Here is a 22,530-nt window from a genome sequence, read left to right on the forward strand (position 1 = left end):
ACTCAGCATCAAAGGGTTGGATTGGGGGGTCAAATCAACTAATCCCTGAGCGTAGCACGGCTGCAGCTCACCACTCCAAGAGATGGATCAAATGCGGAGAACAAATTTCACTGCGGTAATGTGTGTGCAAATCGTACGACATTGACTTTGACTATGTCTGAAATGAATGTCAGAGCTGAAATCGACATGCAAATATGAAATAAATGCTTAAATGTACCTAGGTGTCAAGCCTGTTTTGTCAACTCGCTGTTTTCTGTAAGACATTACTCTATAAGCCATATCTCCAAAACTGGTGGGTCAAACTGAACAACCAAACCAGTACCACCAAAAATCTGACTTACTGTCTTGTCAAGTTTGCTCACATACACACACACACACACACACACACACACACACACACACACACACACACACACACACACACACACACACACACACACACACACACACACACACACACACACACACACACACACACACACACACTTGCATACCTGTACTGTAATTATGATGACCACGGATATGCTCTAAAAAAACGTTTTTCATTTCCCTACGTCTTTCACCCTGCAGGCCCCAGCTTTATCAAACTAATCAATTTAACAAATAATTGATAATTGATAATTTAATTGATAATACATAATTGATTACTAATGTATCCAAATTTTGGGTAAGTCATTAACTCATAAGCGAAAAGGTAAGCTACAAGATCAGATGGTGCTGTCTGTGGTCATTTTTTTCGTTGATATAAACTGTAAAAAAATCTAGTGTTTTCAATTAAACAAAAGTAATCAATAGAATAATTACTAAGACAATAATATTTGCTTGCCCTAAATAACAGCTACAAGCTCACAACGTGTCATAATGCAACACACTGTTTGTAGATCTGCTATTTTCAAAAGGAAAACAATGAACACATTTAAAGATGTGTTCATTGTTTTGTGCCATGATTTTTTCCCACCCTAAACATGATCATCAGGTCTTATTGTTATATAAGGAGGAAGAAGCTTTTCAAAAAAGTGTACAGTATTTGTTAAAATGTCGTTTTTATGTGGGCACCCCCACAAGTTCATTACGTATGCCTGGTTTGCCTCGTGGGTGGTGATGGGTGGTGATCCACCTGAACTTAAGCCGCACCCACAGCTGTAGTTGTTTGATAAAGGGGGATGGGTTAGGGGAGGGGCTGATGTCACAATATTACTGTTTTTTTCATTGGCACTTTTGACTGAAGGGTTCAGCCTCCAGGAAGAAACCCTAAATACAAAGGGAATACATCATTGCACATAAAAATGACTCCCGGGTGTCTAATGAAGTACTGTCACCTCATAGACACATGACAAACTGGAAAAATACAAAAATTGTGGCACTAACTTTTTGAAAATAGAAATAGGGATTAAATGGTAAACCAAAAACCTGTGCCATCGGGGGGGGTGATTTCTTCTCATCCTCCCTCTGGCTTGTGAGGCCTGTTTAGAGAGTGGGATTGGGTCGGCGTCTGTGCAAACATGGCGTGCGGAGACGTGTGGAGGCCAGAGCTAACAGAGAAAGTAGCTCTGTACTCACTGGGGGTGTCAGCATGGCAGAAAAACATTATTTGTAATTTGTGACTCTGTACTGTATCAATATTCTGAGCAGTTAATGTTATTGGATGGCATCCCCAACTTCTGGCGCCTCGTTTATTTACCAATACAAAAAACTAAATTTTCTGTCTGTCTGTCTGTCTGTCTGTCTGTCTGTCTGTCTGTCTCTCTCTCTCTCTCTCTCTCTCTCTGATTGTATTACTTTTATTTGATACCGTGGGATGTGTAAATGGCTTTTTGTACTCAGTGCGGCAGCCCCGCCCCTCTGGACGGGCCTGTGTGTAAATCCCGTTTAAAAGCAACCGCGGATGCGAGCCTCGCCATCAATTCCCTAAGAAGATTTGTAAAAAAAAATATATATAATAAACCAACTAAGACTGCTGGTCTGTGACAGTGCCTTCATGTGAATGCATGAATAGATGGATGGTGAGGATGAACTGGGCCCCATTAGGTGTTATTGCCACTGTATAGCGAGGGGATTATCACCCCCCTGTGTGTGTGTGTGTGTGTGTGTGTGTGTGTGTGTGTGTGTGTGTGTGTGTGTGTGTGTGTGTGTGTGTGTGTGTGTGTGTGTGTGTGTGTGTGTGCGTGTATGTGTGTGTGCATGTGTGCGTGCGTGTGTGCGTGCATGGTGCATGCGTGCGTGCGTGCATGGTGCATGCGTGCGTGTTTAGGGGTGAGTGAGCATTGGAGGGCTGCTGAGAGCATAATAGTGAAATGTGATGCATGTGGTTGGTTCAGTGTTGTCACTTTACATTAAAATTAAGCATAGCACTGAGGAGTTCATTACATACTGATGCATTATTGATTACAATTAGATTGGAAATGAAATAGAACAAAGCAATACATACTGTATATATACTGTATATACGCTTTTCACATGTAGCGTTTCTCACCATAAAAAACAATTTCCAACCAATTTGACGTGTGTGCCTTGACACACGTTGAGCTCGGCCTTTCGACTACATTATCTTTGCATATAACATTCTATCTCACTATTACGCATGACATTGTCCTATCAATAAATGAGTATCCAAGTGAGAAGTGGGACATATACTGTGGTTACACATAGTTAATAGGTTCGACTGCATGAATCTTTGAAGGACTATGAATTTTACATGCCCTGAGTCTTGTATGAAGGGCTGATTAGGACCGGCGGTTATAGTCACTGGGACAACTTCAGAGGAAATCAATTAAGCATTGTTAGCGTCACTATTGGTCTTCCTGAGTGAGCCATGCCGTCTCCTGGGCGATGCACGTTGAAGAACGCAACGAGCTGTCAACATTCTGTCGGAAACCGATATGAAACATTTAGTCTATAGTGAGGCGCTTATATTACTCCACCATCTTGAGACCGTTTTCCAGGGCCGTCCTCCCTCGTTTCTCTCCATCGCAACGAGATGGCGCCTATAGCTGCTTAGTCCCAAGGTGACTACTCTTGTGTTGTAGAACAAGGCCCGAGGTACTTGGCTCTCTGGTAGCGCATAGAACCACCTCGTCCTACACAACGCCTCGTGCTCTTGTCTGAAGCTAACTTGGCTCTAGGAAACAACCCCCGGCTTTTGACATCAAATCCAAGAATCAAACCCTAATGGGCACCCCACTGGGCTAGAATGATCAGCCATAACCCCCGCTAGCAGGCTTACTTCTCTAAACGCACAGGGCCTCAGAGGAAGACACGGAGAGGGAGGGACCCGGGGAGGGTGTGTGGAAGAGATGAAAGGGAACGAGGGAGGAGAATAGGGGAGGAGCTAGGCAGAAGGAGAGAGGAGAAATAAAAGATGGCGAAAAGGGGAAATGATAAGGCATAGATATAAGGTGGATGGTGATCCACATAAACACAGTGAGCTGTGTGTGTGTGTGTGTGTGTGTGTGTGTGTGTGTGTGTGTGTGTGTGTGTGTGTGTGTGTGTGTGTGTGTGTGTGTGTGTGTGTGTGTGTGTGTGTGTGTGTGTGTGTGTGTGTGTGTGTGTGTAAGGGGCTGTATATACATTGCATATGTGCGTGCGTATGACAGTAGGATGCTAGGAGCCCTCGTTCAGGATTGCATGCGTTCTTGCGTAGGCGCCTGAGCGTGCGCGCGTGGCGTGCGTGTGTGTCAGTGTGAGTGCGTGCACTGCACAGACATGAAACAGAAGCCAGAGCCTCTGTACAGACACGCAGCAGCCAGTGCCTGCAGTGCGCTCCCAGCTCATAGGTAATGTTAGACTCCCTTGAACCAGACAGAAGGTGACACCAGTCAATCCTGCGCTGACAGGGCAGCTCAGATAATAGCAGGCTTTGATTCCTTGCAATAACTCCTGCCAATCAAAATGAAAGGCGTTGTGATTGCAGCCGAACCGTGGGTGAGTCTGAAGCGTGTGTGTGTGTGTGTGTGTGTGTGTGTGTGTGTGTGTGTGTGTGTGTCTGACAGTCTCGGTGTCAGCGGCGTGGTACTGACTGCGCGCTATACGGCGTAGGAGATAATTGAACGGGACAACAGCCAGGTGGTGCAAACTTTCCTCCGAAAGATACGCTATTATTACCGTTCTGCCTCACCCTGTCATATCATCACGTAGACGAGCAGAGAGGTGAGAAGCATTGAAGGACGCCGGCCAGCGTAGAGCGGACGGTGGGAAGGAGAAAGGATCGTGGAAGGTTTTATAGATCGCCGTTGCTGCAGGGAGCGACGGGCTGTGTGGGAGGAGAGGGAGGGGAATTGGGGCCTTTTTATTCCAGTGTTAGCTATCAGGACACAGCGGGGTGTATGTGTGTGTGTGTGTGTGTCTGTGTGTGTGTGTGTGTGTGTGTGTGTGTGTGTGTGTGTGTGTGTGTGTGTGTGTGTGTGTGTGTGTGTGTGTGTGTGTGTGTGTGTGTGTGTGTGTGTGAGTGTGCGTCAATGTGCGTGTGCTCATTATCACGCGCACCTGCCGCTATGTGTGCTCGCATGCGCAATGTGTGTGCTCGAATGTGGGTTAGAAATGGGGGGTTGGACTGTGTTGGGGGTGAGAGAAGGGGCTGGGGGAGGGAGTCCTTCAGGTGGAATAAAAGCATTACTGCGGTGGTGGAAAGGTCAGCTGTAAACTTGTATCAGACTAGTGGTGATCACCCCGCGCTGCAGATCTCTGAGGTATTGAGCAGGCACGCTCTAATGGCTTTGATATATGGACTACAGGACTCCCTGAAGAGGTCAATACCATAGCACTTTGTCTCTATGAGCAATGACCCTCTCAAGCTCCATTTAGAAGCCTTATATCTGCAGGAAAATAGGCGAGAAAGGCCTCGGGCACAGCACACTATGAAGGAGAACTGATATGAATGAAGTATTTTCTAATCACCCCTCTTGTGGGCTAATCGTCGTCCCAATCAATCATTAGTTATGGGGATGTAAGCAATCTGTGCAGGCGTGTTATCAGAAAGTACATTTTGATGTGGTTGAGAGAGGAGAGTGCGTTGGACTGAATGAAAGATGTGATTTATCGGCTCCCTATTTGAGGAGGGACATTGAAGCTGTGTAAAGCCTTGTGTCTAATAGCGTTTCATCGCCTCTTAATAGCGTGATGATTATTCACAAAGTGTACTTAGAGTGACAGACGCAGAGCTTTGTCACAACAAAACGTGCCGTTTTATCTGAAATTCTCTCTTAAGATATGAGAGGCGCTTACACACATGGCAAAATGGGAAAACAGCAACGTCCCAGCTGACAGAACACTTGCGCTTGATTTTGGCCCATTTCTGCATGTTTCAAACATGTCTGAACATGACAATTGTATTTTGTACATTGTATTGTAGTATTATATTCTCTGCCGCTCAGTTTGATTTGAAACTAACCTTTGCTGTGAAATGTGAAAGGAGCCAAACGCCATTTATAAATGTGCACTGTAATTGGACCGAACAGATGTTGCCAAATTGTTCCACTGTGTTCAATAACAGACCTCTACCCCCCGTCTCCCTCTCTCTCCCCTCTCCCCTCTCCCGCTCCTCATCCCCTGCTTCTTTTGTGTTCTCTGCACCTGCTCATCCTTCTTCCTCCTTGCCCCCCCCCCACCCGCCCCTCTGCAGACTCTGCGCTGTGTGCCGTGGTCTTGCTGAGTGACTAGAGTGGACCCCGAGACGTCATGGAGGAGATGGACAGCAAGCCTTACCAGCCACTGTCCAAGGGGCGCCACGAGATGGAGATGTCCTACACCAGCTCGTCCGACGAAAGCGAGGACGGCCGCGCCCACCACCGCTCCTACACCTCCCGCGAAACCCTCCCCGACTACACCCACGAGCTCCGCCTCACCCTGGGATCCCACCGCGACCGGCAGGGAAACTATGGCCAGCAGCCTCAACAGCCAGGTACGCCTCTCGGTAGCCAGGTGTGCTTACATCACTCATCAGACAGGTATAGAACTCATCAGACAGGTATAGAACTCATCAGACAGGTATAGAACTCATCAGACAGGTATAGAACTCATCAGACAGGTCAGTGCCGGATATACAGTAGTATGGGCCTCTGGGCTAGACACATTTCAGGCCCCCCCTTGGCCGGGCAATTTGGCCGTGTGTGTGTGGCCGAATTCTTTTTGGGGTATTTTGGTTTCACAGACAGACAGACAGAGACTAGTCGCTGTCCATGGTGCTGAAAGCAATACCTTTTCTCACAATGTGCTTGGTTAATAAAATCCCAGTAACAGAGATTAGCAATAAACATAGACATAGATCCAGGCTTTAGACCGGGATCAGGCACAGGTACCCCACAACACAGCAGGCATTGTCTGTAGTGCAGACAGCAGAGCAGCAGCTCTCAATGTCTTAACCATAATACAACTAAATATACAATAATTTAACACAAATTTCACTTGAATTGGATTGCAATACTTTTACTATACTATACTTTTACTATATACAATACTTCAATTTCATCATTAAATTTAGATTAAAAAAATTGGGCCCCCCCCTCCCCTCAAATAATAAGTAAATCCGGGCCTGAGACAGGTATAGAACTCATCAGACAGCTACAGCAGTACACAGTCCATGTGTCGGAAGTGTCCCTGAGCAAGACCCTTGACCCTTACATGTATAATTCCCAGAGTTCTCAGCAGGACCACTACTGTGTACGATACCAAGCATGTCTTGGCGAATTGGCTGCTCTGACGCACGCAGTAGCTCTGCAGACAAAATGTCGATGCCCTACTGTGTGAACACTATGGCGTGATGATCATTTTTAGGACAATTCAATTAAAACCGGCAGCAAAGGCAAACATCACCACGAATCCGACCATGTAGTGAGCATGGAGTAATAATGAGGCACAGTTGAGGATGTAGGGATGTGTGCAGGTAGTCATCTAAGTGCTGCTACTCTGGTCGTTTATACTAATAGTATTATTTATATATTTACAATTTGATTGCTAAATGCGTTTTCTTTCTACAAAAAGAGATTATTTTGTCCCACAGCATTTAATACATACATACATACAATACAAGTTGCAGCTCACCGTGAAGTTCCTTAAGTGTCGAGGTATATTATTTCCCCGAGTTACTTTGAGGCAGAGATGCCGATGTCAGCATTGTAATGCCATGGCTGCCTTTTTATGATGGGGAAAAAAATATTTCCCCAAGTTACTTTGAGGCAGAACTGCTGTTTTGAGCATTGAATGTTAGTGGTGGCTGCCTCGTGGTTAAATCTATGGAAAAAAAACACACAAGCATGGTACAGTATCTACAGTAATGGCCATCAGAATGTTCGCCGGAGGATATAAATTCAATGACGTTCCTGGTTTTCCCCGTTTAGATTTCACGTGAGAAAGACCATGATTAGCATTTTGTCAACGAATGTCTTTGCATGCAATATGTTGTAGAATAAGCACAAAGTATGATCACAAATGCTCTACTTTCTTGCAGAATTTCAAATAAGATTTTGTTATTTGAAAATTATATTGACTCTCAAAAGTCTCAATATGCAATACCTTTGTCAATACGTCTATGAATACACAAATACAAAAAATAACTTTCCAGGAACAGAAAGCCTGCGGTTTCTATTAGCTTGGATTCCCATCGATGATGTCACTGGAAGCAGCCCTACTATGAGACACAGACGAGTAGATGTCTTTTTTTGCTATTTTATCGTGAACATTAGTGAGGACCAATTATATGAAAATAGGTTGAAAAGTGGTCCTTTAAGCATTACCAAATGCCTTTTTTTGTTTGGCCTTACGGTCTATTTTCTGAATGTTCCCTTTAGTGTACACATTAAACGTATATAGAATATACGCACGCAAGCACACACGCACGCACGCGCGCACACACACACAATCACACACACACTCACACACACTCTCACACACACTCTCTCACACACACACACACACACACACACACACACACACACACACACACACACACACACACACACACACACACACACACACACACACACACACACACACACACCAGCCCTAAAAGGACCTGTGTGAATTACCTATTACCGTGTACAATGAGGCAGAGGGACAGTCAGAGGAAGCCAATTACCTCTCCACTGTGGAGGTGATATTTCTCTCCCACATCTAAACTGGGTCAGCCCCAAACCGGCTTCACCTGCTGTGAAACACTTTCCCTCACATACACACATGCACGCGCATGCATGCGCACACGTATGCATGCACACACACACACACACACACACACACACACACACGCGTACAAAGACTGACACAGACACACCGACTCACACACGCACTTACATTACAAAGAAAGAAAGAAAGAAAAAACTAGAAAGATCCTCATCCCTGGCGGTGACGGCAGCAGAAATAGAGCAGCGCGAGCTCTGATGGATGGCCTCGGCGGAGGTCATGTGCGGTGTTAAGAGAGAAGCCGGACCCCATCAGCTGCCCCGCCGCTGTGCCGGGTTCACCGTGATCAATAAACACACTCTCGCCTCCCCCCTCTGCCTACTGCCGCGCAACCTCCCGGCAGACCCCGCGCGACCCGCCCACCATGCTAACAAGCAGCATTAGCCATTCATAACGGTTACGCCAGATGACAAGCGGTGGCTGCGCAGACTGCTCACAGCCCTGTGGGACTGACATGGCGTTGATTGTTGTTTGTTTTCTTTGTGTGTGCATGTGCGTGCGTGCGTGCGCGCGCTTGTATTATTCTTTTATTTTTGCAGGCCAAATGTAATTGGCCCCAAATGTAAGTATACTATAGCCACATTTCGGAATGGTTGTTTTTATGGTTAAAAAAACATTTGGGGAGTTAGGCTTACATTTATGAAAACATTCAGGTTGGGATTACGATTAGGCTTTTAAACGTTAGGTGTAGGGATTAGGATAGAGTTATGCCTGATTTATACTTAGATGAGTGCTGGTGCGTCCCAAAAAATGCTACAATACAAGCTCACAATGCCATTTCTTTGTACGTGACGCCGGTGTACAACTTCAGTATAACTCGTACATAAGGGATAGGGTTAACAAAGGCTTTAGGGTTAGGTTAATCTTAACAAAAGAAGGTAAAAATAGCATTTATAAAATTGTCGTCCTCACAAGTATAGTAATTTGTGTGTGTGTGTGTGTGTGTGTGTGTGGGGGGGGGGGGGGGTGTATCGAACCATAGAAAGAACAATCGGCGGTCATTAGTCATCATCAGGTGGTCACGTGTTCCTGCATGGTGTCGCAGAGCATGTTGCTGTTTCAACAGTTACTCAGCCTTTACGCTTTCATAACAAATAGCGCCCCCCCCTGTCATTAGTGTCATCTGGTAAGGTGCGCACCCCACCCTCCCCAAAGCAGCCGCTGAAATGTCAATGGCAGCCTGCTCCGAAAAGCACATCTGTTGGTTTTGGGCTACGGAGCTATATATAGCACACCCTACCTAAGTAACCAACTGTTAAGGGGGGACATCGCCCCGAGTGACTTTTTAATGGATTACGTTGCTTCCAACAAGATCATCTCTCATATCTCTGGCGCCTCTAATTCCACACCTCTGCTCTTCATAGCATAGTTTTTTTCCATCTCAATTCATCTTTTTCTTTTGACCGTCCCAATCGGCTTCTCCTTCCTTATCTGCCCTCTCTCTCTCTCTCGCTCTCTCTCTCTCTCTCTCTCTCTCTCTCTCTCTCTCTCTCTCTCTCTCTCTCTCTCTCTCTCTCTCTCTCTCTCTCTCTCTCTCTCTCTCTCTCTCGCTCCCCCATTTTCCTTGAAGTCATCCATCCAACCTCCCCACTCCATCATCTTCTGCCCTACCATCTCTCTCCTTTGTTCTCATTGCCTCCAGCGTTGTGCTCAGCGGGTGATGTTAAAGGGAAGTTACCTCCATGATGTGATTTATTGCATGTTACCTTGTACTTGTCAATCAAGGCTTACAGTAGTGTGCTGTATTAAACATTACACAATACATTACAGTCATCTAGAACAGTGATCTTCAATAGGCAGCACGCTTGCAGCGCTCTAAATGTGCGACTGCTAACACTGTGTGTGATTTGGTTTTGTTCCAAAACATATGTGTACAATGGGCCTGGATTGGTTGTTAATTATTGGGATCATTCAGTGATCAAAATGGCATGTTCAAAGTTCATCAGTAAAAGAAGGGTAGACAATTCAAACAGGAATGGACTGAAACATTTGCATTCCCTCCCTTCAACGAGCACCAGGCCGATCAGCCTAATATGCCAAGAAAGAAACAGTAGCTCTAGTGAAGAGAGGCTGATCACGTTTGAACTAAGGCGAACAAAAATAGGAAATGACTGGTAAAATTAAGCAAAGCCCACTCTCAGATCCCCCAGCAGCAACCAGCTATAGCAGAAGTGAAATACCGGCTGGTGATTTGATTAAACAGCTTTGTGCATTTAGCTACGGATGAGTTGACTAACACCACTGATGATGCTCAGTTCAAGATTCAAGGTGGTCTTTATATTTTGTGTAGAGGTACATAAGGATAAAACCTATTTTTATATGGCTTCTCATTGCAGCAGCATATGATTAAAAATGAAAAAAATACAAAATAAAAAAGTCAGTAGGCTAATGATAAGGGAATCAAATAAAAATGAATTGATATACCGTAACTGTGTACAACAGGTTTTTGATTTTCTTTTGCATAAATCAGTGCTATTGAACACCCTTTACGTCTGTGTGTTGGTTAAAATACTATTGAACTGAAAAAAACCTCTTAACTCCATTGGACCCTCAAACTGGCTAACTCCACCACCCCTCTCATGCAAGTAATTGACAATATATACATTCACAATACTAACTTTGATGAGGCAGTATTGCTTTTTTGAGTGGTGTAAACCACTCCTACGACTGGCTTTGTTAGTTTACGTGTCTGTCTGTCTGTCTGTTCGTAAAAAATGAGCATGGTTGCTACGGTCACCCAGTTCACACGGGTGTGATTTCATTACGTCAGACATTACGTCAGACCACAGCTGATCAGTCTATATAAGACCTTACACCACTCAGTTCACACGGGTGTGATTTTTTTAAGAATATAAGGTTTTCTTCATTTCCTAAAAAGAATATATTTTTAATTTCCTGAACAATGACAAATTTGGAGTTATGTGATTTCTTCCCGACAGCAGAAATATTATATATATATAATGAGTTAAAAATTAGAAATATTAGTTATATATATAGTATACATTTATACCGTCTCATTGAACATTTTCTTTGTGGATCTTTCAGATGTTGTATTTGAGTGCCCCTTATCTAGAGAATGGGTAACTGCGTTTTTAAGAATGAGCGGAAACACACAAGTTTCAATTTCTTTCATCATGTATGTATTTCAGAATGTATTTGTCTGATTTACTGCGTGAAAAGAGGAGTTAACAGGAAATTATGGGCACTGTATTTTGCCCGTAAACCTCAAGTTTAGCGGGCATATACAGTTAATATACGGTAATATACAGGTGTGATGGTACAATTCGGGAGTTTACCGGAGTTTGTTGGAAAGTTTAACGGGAGTTTCCTGTAATATACACATCCGTATTCCATGCTTTTTGCACAGAATTTGTTACGAGGGGAAACGGATTTTGGAACGACACTTTCTAACGAACCACAAATCACCTGACGAGACTTTTACAGCTACCAGTGAGCTGAAAAAGAGAAGAGTTGAGTTGAAATCTCAACTAGAAAGCCGGTCGGTAATGCAACCATTGAAGCCCCTTATTGTGTGTGCCACGTTCTCACCGAACACAAGAAATCATTTCAGATTGGTGAGATAGTTGGTGAGATCGTCCAGCCGGCGAGGCTTTGTTTTTTTTGTTTGTTTTTTAAGACGTCATCGACAAGTTCCAGTTGTCCTGGAGAACACAGAGATGTGAGGGATTACAGAGGACTTTCAAATGACATCAAATCCTGTGTGTGTTTGTCCGCTACTGCATTTGGACAAGTGCACATGCTGGTGTTGCCCAAGGGTGTATTTTCATGCTAATTTCATGCCATCTTTCTGAAGAACTGATTTCTTTTTTTTATTTGTTTCATATTGAATTATAGTGATGCAATTGCAGTGCAATTTAATCTGTGGTGTCATATTGTCAAATACACTTCTTGATAACTGAGAAACTGTCTTCTTTCTTTCATAATCTTGAATTTTAATAGCAAGTAGCGGAAATTAGATTTGTACATGAAACGGGATCATGTGCTCTCATCAGCATTTTATAAGTCCCATGATTTATAAACTTTACTTCTATAGCACCTTTTAAGAGAGAGTCACAAAGTGCTCACAACCTGACTCACTGTGCCAAGTGCCAAAATCTACACAAACTTTTCTGCCAAAGGAAAAAATAAACATGATTTAGAAGATTTTATTTATCCCTGAGGATAAATTTAGTCATACTACAGTCGTAGCAGTAGTAGAGTAACAGAATAAAATAAATCCACAACCAGAAGAAATAACTCTAAAACAATGTTCTCTGTGTAGTAGATACATCAATGCAAGTACCGTAGGATATACTTTAGTTATAATCACAAATCAGATTTTGGGAGTCGGAAAGTCTCGAGTACAATCCTCGGCGAGTGTTAAATGTCCCTGAACAAGACACTTAACCCATTCAGGCCTGACGTCGAAATAAAATAAAAATGTTTTCTAAATCATGACAATTTTCTGAAAGATTTGAGGCACATTTTAACGATTTTTCAAAAATAGCAGACCTACAAGTTCATAGCGCGCCACTTGGTGGCGCGCTATGAGCTTGTAGATCTGCTATTTTTCAATAGCTAAAGTATAACGTAATGCTTGAAACACCAAAAGGGGTTCCCGCCCAGAATGGGTTAAGCCCTTTTTACTCTTCGTGCAATGAATAGTTACAATTTCATTAGAAAAGAAGGAAAATCTTTCTGAAGTTTTAACTTAAAACACATAACCAAAATAGGGATGACACGTTCAACATAGTTGCTGTAACTGCTCCTCTGTGCACTTGAGGAGCACACTGCTGGATCAAATACAGAAGCAAAAAATAATGTTCCCAGCGGATTATTAAATTAGTTAAAATATCAGATATTATATTTGATCTTGGCATTCAGGCTCAGCTATATATTACTCCTTGATCAGCACTTTAGTAGACAACCACTTAAGAACAGTGAGATATATCAAAACAAACTCCACAGGGGAAAACTGAACGCTAGGGAAAGCAGAGCCCACTGGTGGTGGTGGTGGGAGCAAACAAGCACTGTCACAGATAGCAAGAGGAACAGCAGTGAATGAGGTGAGCTTAAATAGGCCGCCAAATCGGTCTGCTGCTTTACACGTCTGGTATTTATGCTATTTTTAGGAGATTTTTGAATATTGCACGCACCTAACTAACCCCATAATAAATAAATTAAATCTTGAAAAAAAAGACTGAACTTGCAAACGCGTTTTAAAAAAATAATTAAAACTTGAAATTGAAACTGAAATTGAAAACAGAATGTCAAAATAAATATAAAATTTTAAACTTGAAAAATGATAACCATGGAGTGATCTGTGAGTGATCTGTTGCTGTGAAGGGTGCTGCATTGTCGAAAGGGAACAACAAACCCGTTTTAGACCAAACGAACAGTACAAAGGACATCTAGATCTCTTTCCAAATGCCTGCAGGGACAACACTTGTCTCTGGAGAGACGAACAACCCAGACAGACCGAGTAGGGGTGTCACACATTATATACTACACAGTAGAGAACTGCGGATGAGCTTTTTTGTCACCCTAATCCGCCCGTACATATTAATGATCCGCCCGTTATCCGACCGCATTAATTAATTAATCCAATTTATATATCCGCAACCACCCGAAATCCGCTGCAGGGATAGCCAATCTACAAGCTCACAACGCGTCGCTGGCTCGCTGCGACGCGTTGTGAGCTTGTAGATCGGCTATTTATAAGTTGTGTCACTCACCACTGCCGACAGTTCACCAAAGTTACGGTTGTATATTCCCATTTCCATGGCAACAAGGCTGCCGTCCGTTCAGTCAGTCACGTTCGCACATCGCAACGAACGTCTTTTCATGTGGCATATATCCAGCCCTCGCTCCCATGCAGTCCCATGGCACCGAGTCCCACGCCAAACTTATATTCTTCCCTTCTGTTTCAGTTAGTTGTAAGTTTCTTTCATACTCTCAGCTGCCTGTTAGCCTAGCAGCTAGCAGCCCACTCGTTGTTGTGGTCCTTCTTAGCCAATATAGGCGTCTAATTTGTGCCTGATGGAAAATATTAAAATACTACTAACGCACGCATGCTGAGATTTTGTGCCTGTATATTATAAGACTATAGATAGATATCATTAATTTATTTCCGTTTTAAAAGTTATAAAGCCTATAGATAGATGGCTGCCATTCATTTATTATTTCCAGCATTATTTCACCCGCGGTTTATCCGATATTAATTTATAATATATTGAATTGACCCTAATCCACCCTAAACTGCGGTTCACCCGCGGCAACCGCGGCTAAATCCGCCACCCGCTGGTCTCTACTACACAGTCAAATCCTCAATGTTTAACACTAGCGCGTCGAGTGGTCTGGCTGACCGATTTTGAAATTTTGAAGTGGATTTTCTTTGCCCATGAAGTCCTGAGAAAGTTCCCCTTGCATGACTTTTTCTAAATGTTCGATTCAAACCATCTCTGTTTTTTTTTTCATCTGAAACGTTTTGGAAATATGATTTTAGACATAATTCTACTACAAAGTCTGCTCTTTTTCGGTCCGTGGGACCGCTCTTAGACTCCTCACCCTTTCTCCCCCGCAAGCAGTGAAGTTCACACGTCCCTCCCGGCCCGGAGACGGGCATTGTTCAAGCTAATGTGTCATTTGCATTCCAACTACTTCCACATGTATAGGCAAACTTACATTACGAATGTACTCACAACATAAACTAAATGTTGTTTTAGATGTTATATTTGTTATATGCGGTTTGCAGAAATAACAATGTCTGACTTTATTTTTCTCGAAACGGAAAAAATAAATATGGTGAAATATGGTGTGTTGACTGACTGGCGTATTGTTTCCACCAAACGCATAGCTCAATAGATATAAATACATGTTGACTATACACGCAATCTTTATAGCATAATTATGTAAGGTGGTGATGATAAAAATGAATCAATTATCCTGGAATAATAACGTTTATAGCATGGTCTGTTTGACCCGACCGACATTTCCTTTCCTTGGAGCGAGAATGCTTGCCGATGCGCGATTCCAAATAAAAATGACTTTTTGAAAGTCATTTTTATTTGTGTTTGAAATCAGTCCAACCCGATAGATGTCCCGAACTTCTAAATGTTTTGTCAGTCAGAAGAACAGTTCTGTCCGTCCTTCTTTGTCTGTAAACATTTCTGCACGCGACCAGTGGAACTGATTTGCACGCATCACGGCTCTCTTTTTTTCTCTCTCCCGAGAATATGTTCATGGATCCAAGTAACTGACGGTGAGGTATGCGGAAGTGCATTTTAGATAACGCTGTAGCAGTATTTGTGGCGGTGATGCGTCACATGACTTGATCTATCCTATGGTGTATATATAAACCGTGCTGCTGCTACGGACCTCTCTGCTGGCACAATCAATCAAATATATATAAATTACATCGATCATAGGCGGCGGGTATGTAAGGCTAGGCCAGGCTTAGCCTTCCCAAAAATTATGCTGGGTATTTTTAAAATATATATAGGCTAATATATGTGCGCAGCATTATATAGAAGGCTAGCCGCTCCCAAACTCCCAACTTTTCTGATTTGCACGCACGCACGGCTCTTTCCTTTTTTTGGCACAATCAATCAAATATATATTAATTACATCGATGTTTCCCCCTCTATATAAAAATGACAATATATAACTAATGTCGTATTTCGTCCGACTCTGAGCAATGTGCCTGGCTCTGGCTGTTACAATAACGTGTGGTAGCCTATTTTATTGTCTCAATACAAAGTCGGACAGTGTTTGCTGCGCAAGAGTATTCAATATAGCGCTCACACCGTCACTATAATTATAGTTTGGTAAACTGAAATAAAAAATAAAAAATAACTTGAGTTGTCCTGTCGAGTTGAAACTGCTGCCTTGAATTAGTTGGAATGTAACATTTAGAAGACAATGGCAAGCCGTCAACGGGGGCAGAGAGAGGTGTGAAGATCATTAGACGAGTGGGGGAGAGAATGGCCAATCAAATAGCACGAAAAACACGGTCATCCTGACCGTTAGCCGTCATAGTAGTAGTGAATCTTTTTTCAGACATCCTAGTGTTAAGCTGCAGTCTGTAAGTCTCATGTCCTTCCCGGTATTCAAACCCGGGTCTCCCGCGAGGGAGATCAAACATCTGCTGCTCATTCAAGAATGAACCCCTACGTGGCCAGAGGTCTTATGGGCTTCAGGCAGTACTGCTTGTCAAACATAGGAGGTGTCCCACCTGACACCAGGGTCTATAATGTCTCAGTGGAAGTCAAACATAGGAGGTGTCCCACCTGACACCAGGGTCTATAATGTCTCAGTGGAAGTCAAACATAGGAGGTGTCCCACCTGACACCAGGGTCTATAATGTCTCAGTGGAAGTCAAACATAGGAGGTGTCCCCCCTGACACCAGGGTCTATAATGTCTCAGTGGAAGTGTAGGGAGAGCAACTCCAACCACTGCAGATGCACTAGTTAGTTATAGTGTATCAACATACTCTACCATACAGCTTGGTTACAATTATGTATTATTCAGTAACATCAATTCTGTGAGTATTTGACTGGCTTAGGAGGCAGAGCAGGTCTTCCAATGATCCGTGGGTCAGCGCCGCGGTTCGAATCCCGGCTCCTCCTGTCCACATGTCGAAGTGTCCTTGGGCAAGACACTGAACCCCACATTGCTTCCAATGAGTCGGTCGGTGTAAGCTTGCCACCATTGGTGTGTGAATGTGGGAAGTGACGACGCTGGTGTCGACTGTTTGCTGCTTCACCTCCCAATGTACTGTATGAATGAATGGAAAAGCGCTATAAAAATGCAATCCATTATGTCAGAATTTATTGTATTAATATTTATATTGTATCTGAACCACTCATACTGTAGAAAACATGCTAACATGTTTGGTCATGTTGTTACCGCAGAGGACACAGTGGTAATTAAAATGGCTTTCTATTCCGCTTGAGATGTATTTCCACATAATGATGTTTGCGACTTCTGAAAACAAATTGCAGATTAAATTCTGTTTGCAGCTCGGCTTTTTGAATTAAGTTAAATAACATTGGGAAATGTGATTTGCGCTACTTAGAAAAGTTAGTCCAATTATACTCCTCGGTTTTAATGAATCGTATTACTTACAGTAGGCTCTCGTTAATATGAAATTAAAACAGTGGGTAAACTATGAACTCGGGTCAGTGATCTCCATAATATGTTAAGCAATGGAAAACATGAATTATTCACAGTAGTAATTAATTCATGGTTTGTTTGTTATTGAAAGTGGTCTTTTCCTGTGTTATGTAAATTGGTCAGTGGACGCTATATGAATTAAATATCGACAGTTTTAGACTTAACAGTTTGATGAGCTAAGTTCAGATGACTTCACTACTCACGTGTATGTGTGTGAAAAGCAATTTATCTATCTGTAAATTCCTCAAAGATGTCTGTCTGTCCTTCTGTCATTTGCACATCTCAAGAACCGTCCAATCAATCGCCACTTGGAGTGTGTATTGCTGTTTAGTTAGCAGCAAACAATGTAGCGTAGTAGAGTTGAATAGAACCAAATGGACCCGCCCAGTCCATTATGATTAATAGAACCAAATGGACCCGCCCAGTCCATTATGATTAATAGAACCAAATGGACCCGCCCAGTCCATTATGATTAATGTAGCGTAGTAGAGTTGAATAGAACCAAATGGACCCGCCCAGTCCATTATGATTAATAGAACCAAATGGACCCGCCCAGTCCATTATGATTAATAGAACCAAATGGACCCGCCCAGTCCATTATGATTAATAGAACCAAATGGACCCGCCCAGTCCATTATGATTCATTCCATTTGCACCCAGTTAAATTAACACTCCACGGAGTGATCTTTAATTGCATCAGTGCCATGACGGAACTCTAGTCTCCCTGGTAGATAGGACATGAACTCTAGTCTCCCTGGTAGATAGGACATGAACTCTAGTCTCCCTGGTAGATAGGACATGAACTCTAGTCTCCCTGGTAGATAGGACATGAACTCTAGTCTCCCTGGTAGATAGGACATGAACTCTAGTCTCCCTGGTAGATAGGACATGAACTCTAGTCTCCCTGGTAGATAGGACATGAACTCTAGTCTCCCTGGTAGATAGGACATGAACTCTAGTCTCCCTGGTAGATAGGACATGAACTCTAGTCTCCCTGGTAGATATAGGACATGAACTCTAGTCTCCCTGGTAGATAGGACATGAACTCTAGTCTCCCTGGTAGATAGGACATGAACTCTAGTCTCCCTAGTAGATAGGACATGAACTCTAGTCTCCCTGGTAGATAGGACATGAACTCTAGTCTCCCTGGTAGATAGGACATGAACTCTAGTCTCCCTGGTAGATAGGACATGAACTCTAGTCTCCCTGGTAGATAGGACATGAACTCTAGTCTCCCTAGTAGATAGGACATGAACTCTAGTCTCCCTGGTAGATAGGACATGAACTCTAGTCTCCCTGGTAGATACGTAGGACATGAACTCTAGTCTCCCTGGTAGATAGGACATGAACTCTAGTCTCCCTGGTAGATAGGACATGAACTCTAGTCTCCCTGGTAGATAGGACATGAACTCTAGTCTCCCTGGTAGATAGGACATGAACTCTAGTCTCCCTGGTAGATAGGACATGAACTCTAGTCTCCCTGGTAGATAGGACATGAACTCTAGTCTCCCTGGTAGATAGGACATGGACTCTAGTCTCCCTGGTAGATAGGACATGAACTCTAGTCTCCCTGGTAGATAGGACATGAACTCTAGTCTCCCTGGTAGATAGGACATGAACTCTAGTCTCCCTGGTAGATAGGACATGGACTCTAGTCTCCCTGGTAGATAGGACATGAACTCTAGTCTCCCTGGTAGATAGGACATGAACTCTAGTCTCCCTGGTAGATAGGACATGAACTCTAGTCTCCCTGGTAGATATAGGACATGAATTCTAGTCTCCCTGGTAGATAGGACTTGAACTCTAGTCTCCCTGGTAGATATAGGACATGAACTCTAGTCTCCCTGGTAGATAGGACTTGAACTCTAGTCTCCCTGGTAGATAGGACATGAACTCTAGTCTCCCTGGTAGATAGGACATGAACTCGGGGAGGCATTCCTATGAACGAGAAGAGATGACATGAACTCTCTGTTTAGTTTTTAAATATTTGTATTTTATTTATCTGGCTATGCTTTTTTATGAATTCCTGTAGTTTTTCAGGACTTATTTAAATTCAGAGTATTGTTTTGCGTTTGATATATTTATTCTTGTATGAGTCTGTGCTGTCTTTTTAACTAGGAGAAACATAATTTCGTTTTTTTTTCTGCTGCTGCAGTTGGAAAAAAATGACAAATGAAGCAATCTTGAATCTTGATTTTTCAGCCCATTTCAGTGAACAGTTTTTGCTGGCGGTGGCCAGTCCAGTGTCAGTTGGTGGGATTCCAGCTGAACAGTGTGTGAGTGTGGATAGGTCAGGACCCCATCAACCATGCACAGCAGGACAGAACAGCGGTCAATGTGCCGGTCAGCAGGACTGTGGCTTTCATTCAAACACCGGGATAACCCGGGATTCAAAGTCCAGGCTAAACACACATGTTAGAAGTGGTGGAGAGTATCTAAGTATATGACACAAGTACTGTACAAATATATATATTTTACTTTTACATTTTTGGGTACTTTATACTTCTTCAACACTGCACATGCATTAACTGATACATTCTTTGTCTTTGATTAGCACATTAATCAAGTACAGTTGTGAATACAGGACGTTAACTTGTGGTATTGCTACACTTACATAATGTATATGATTTGATTGCTTCTGCAACGTTATTCTTGATTGAACTAGTAGAATCAAAAATCAATTGTCACGCAATGACCTGCAACGGGGTAATTCAGACTGCTGCAACGACCTTTGTAACGATTTCATAGCTTTGCGAATCATTGGTGTGGTCTGGACTGGCTTAAGAGAAGTGCCAATAACAATGAACAACTTTGTACTTATTACTAGTAGCGATAGGTGTCACATTACTACTGTATGTGTGCACGCACGCATGCACACATACAAGCTCTCTCTCACACACACACACACACACACACACACACACACACACACTCGCATTCACACACGCGCGTGCACACACACATAAGCATGCACGCACAAACATTACTGTAGGATTTGAGGTCTACCTCAGGATAATTAAGCTCTTTATACGGTACATATCCCTATATGACCCTCTTTAAAATACAGCAGTGACCAGTGACCTTGGCTTGCATGCAAACTCAGCACATTCTACCATGAGCACCAACACACCGTTGACAAGTATAACATTTAAACTTTTCATCACATACATTTCTTATATTATACTTATACCCTCCTTTGGGTTATTGTGAAAAGCAATTACATATTGCGAAGGCACATTTATTTGTAAATGAGAAAAAGGTTGTGCATCAGCAATGGCCTTCAGTGGAGTGCTAAACATACAAAAATAGGAATTTAAATTCCACATTAGCACATCCAAAAATGTAATAAATGGCGGACAAAGTACTCACATTTCCATTTCTTTATTGGCACACACCAAAAAGGAACGCTTACGTGTTTCGGCTATGCAGCCTTCATCAGAGAATTCTGATGAAGGCTGCATAGCCGAAACACGTAAGCATCAAGTCAAGTCATGTTCACCTACAGCTGAAATCTCAAGTCAATCAACAAGGTCCAATCACTTATCACAATCACAAATAAGCATTTTGAGGCATAATATATATCTCAGTTACACATCCAGGCATTAAAGCCAATCTTAACCCAAAAAGCATTTTAAGCTATAGTCATCATTCAGTCCATTGGGTGTTATAGGGTGTTGAGTGTGTATATCCACTGCATTTCTCTTTGGGCTATAGTCTCTTTAGAATATCACCCCCTCTGCTGGGCATCTCGATTCTCTCAATCCCACTGAATTTTAATGAAGAAGGTGAACCATGGTTTGCTTCAGCATACTGTTTTGCAATGGCATAATCCATATTTTCTGTACGGATTGCAGTTTTGTGTTCTGATATTCTCTGTTTGAGGGGTCGTTTAGTTTGCCCTACATATGCCAGACCACAGGGACATGTAAATCACGTGTCCATTTGCAATTAATGAATTGACTAATATGAATTTTCTTTCCAGTGTGTGGATGATTGAAGGATTTCTCGTCTGATGTGTTGTTGCAGCAGGCACACATACCACATTTGTATTTCACATTTCAGCTACAAGGCATAAGTGCTTTACACAACATCAGGCACAAAATATTAATGGAAAACAACTATTCAGGACACGATACAAAATAGTAAGACAAAAAGTGAAAAGGAAAAAAGGAAAATAGTACAAAATATTAATAACCATCTAATGCCCATGAAAGGCAGCAGCAATCAAAGGTTTTTATAGCTGTGATTTAAAAATACAGAGTTGTAGCAGACCTGCAGTTTTGTGGCAGTTACAACAGAATTGGGTTGTCCTCGACTTAAATTGTTATTCATATGAATTTGTCGACTAATTGATGATTAGTTGATTTAATCAACCACTGCAGAGAGCAGCCTTTTCAGGTTGGTCAGATTGAGAACTGAACATTATAATGTTACAATAGCAACTTGCTTTTGAAAGTTATATACTGGCAGAAGTAAAGGCTTATACATTATCTGGAGTCTAGTTTAGTTTATTTTTATTTGCACAAAAAAAAAGAAAGAAGGTAACATCAATAAAAGAGAAATATGTGCAGGTGAGAAAAGAAACCCATGGAGGGCTTATATGTGGTTCTCACCAAAGATAATATACAAATAGTAAGTAGACAACGTAATCAATATGGAAAATAACAAAAACAAATACAACAACAAATACATTATTTACACTTGTGAAGTGTGTGTGTGTGTGTGTGTGTGTGTGTGTGTGTGTGTGTGTGTGTGTGTGTGTGTGTGTGTGTGTGTGTGTGTGTGTGTGTGTGTGTGTGTGTGTGCGCATGCACGCACACGCAAGCCTGAGTGTGCCTAAGTGTACATGCATGTCTGTCTGTGTCTGAGTATGCACAATAAAGCTACATTACGTTATAATGTATGTTATAATAATATAAAAGTGGAGAGGGTTACTTCAAGTTTACAAGAGAGATCTGCATGGACAATGCTTAGAAGATGACTAAATACAATTAACAAATCTGACAGCAGATTTCCTCATGCATGTATTTAATTCAGTATGGAATAAGATAAAACAGCGCACATCCTCCGATCTTGGTGCTGAGCCAAACTGTTAAACTAACAGATATCATGAACAAAAGCAAGGGCTCGCGACTCACTTTGTAATGCTCCAGGTAAATGTATTCACAATCACAGCAGGCAGGACA

At 42.5% G+C, this 22,530-nt stretch overlaps 1 protein-coding gene across 1 annotated transcript in view; it reads left to right on the forward strand.

Annotated features, from left to right (window-relative positions):
• tenm1 (teneurin transmembrane protein 1) overlaps positions 1–22,530 on the forward strand; it is a 425,652-nt gene that overhangs the window by 55,012 nt on the left and 348,110 nt on the right. Inside the window, exon 2 of the mRNA XM_079512339.1 lies at positions 5,618–5,896. Coding sequence (XP_079368465.1) covers positions 5,674–5,896 — 223 coding nt within the window. The 5' untranslated portion in view covers positions 5,618–5,673. The remainder of the gene's footprint in view (positions 1–5,617; positions 5,897–22,530) is intronic.

This window comes from Electrona antarctica, assembly GCF_951216825.1.
Source record: "Electrona antarctica genome assembly, chromosome: 1".
Taxonomy (NCBI): Eukaryota; Metazoa; Chordata; class Actinopteri; order Myctophiformes; family Myctophidae; genus Electrona; species Electrona antarctica.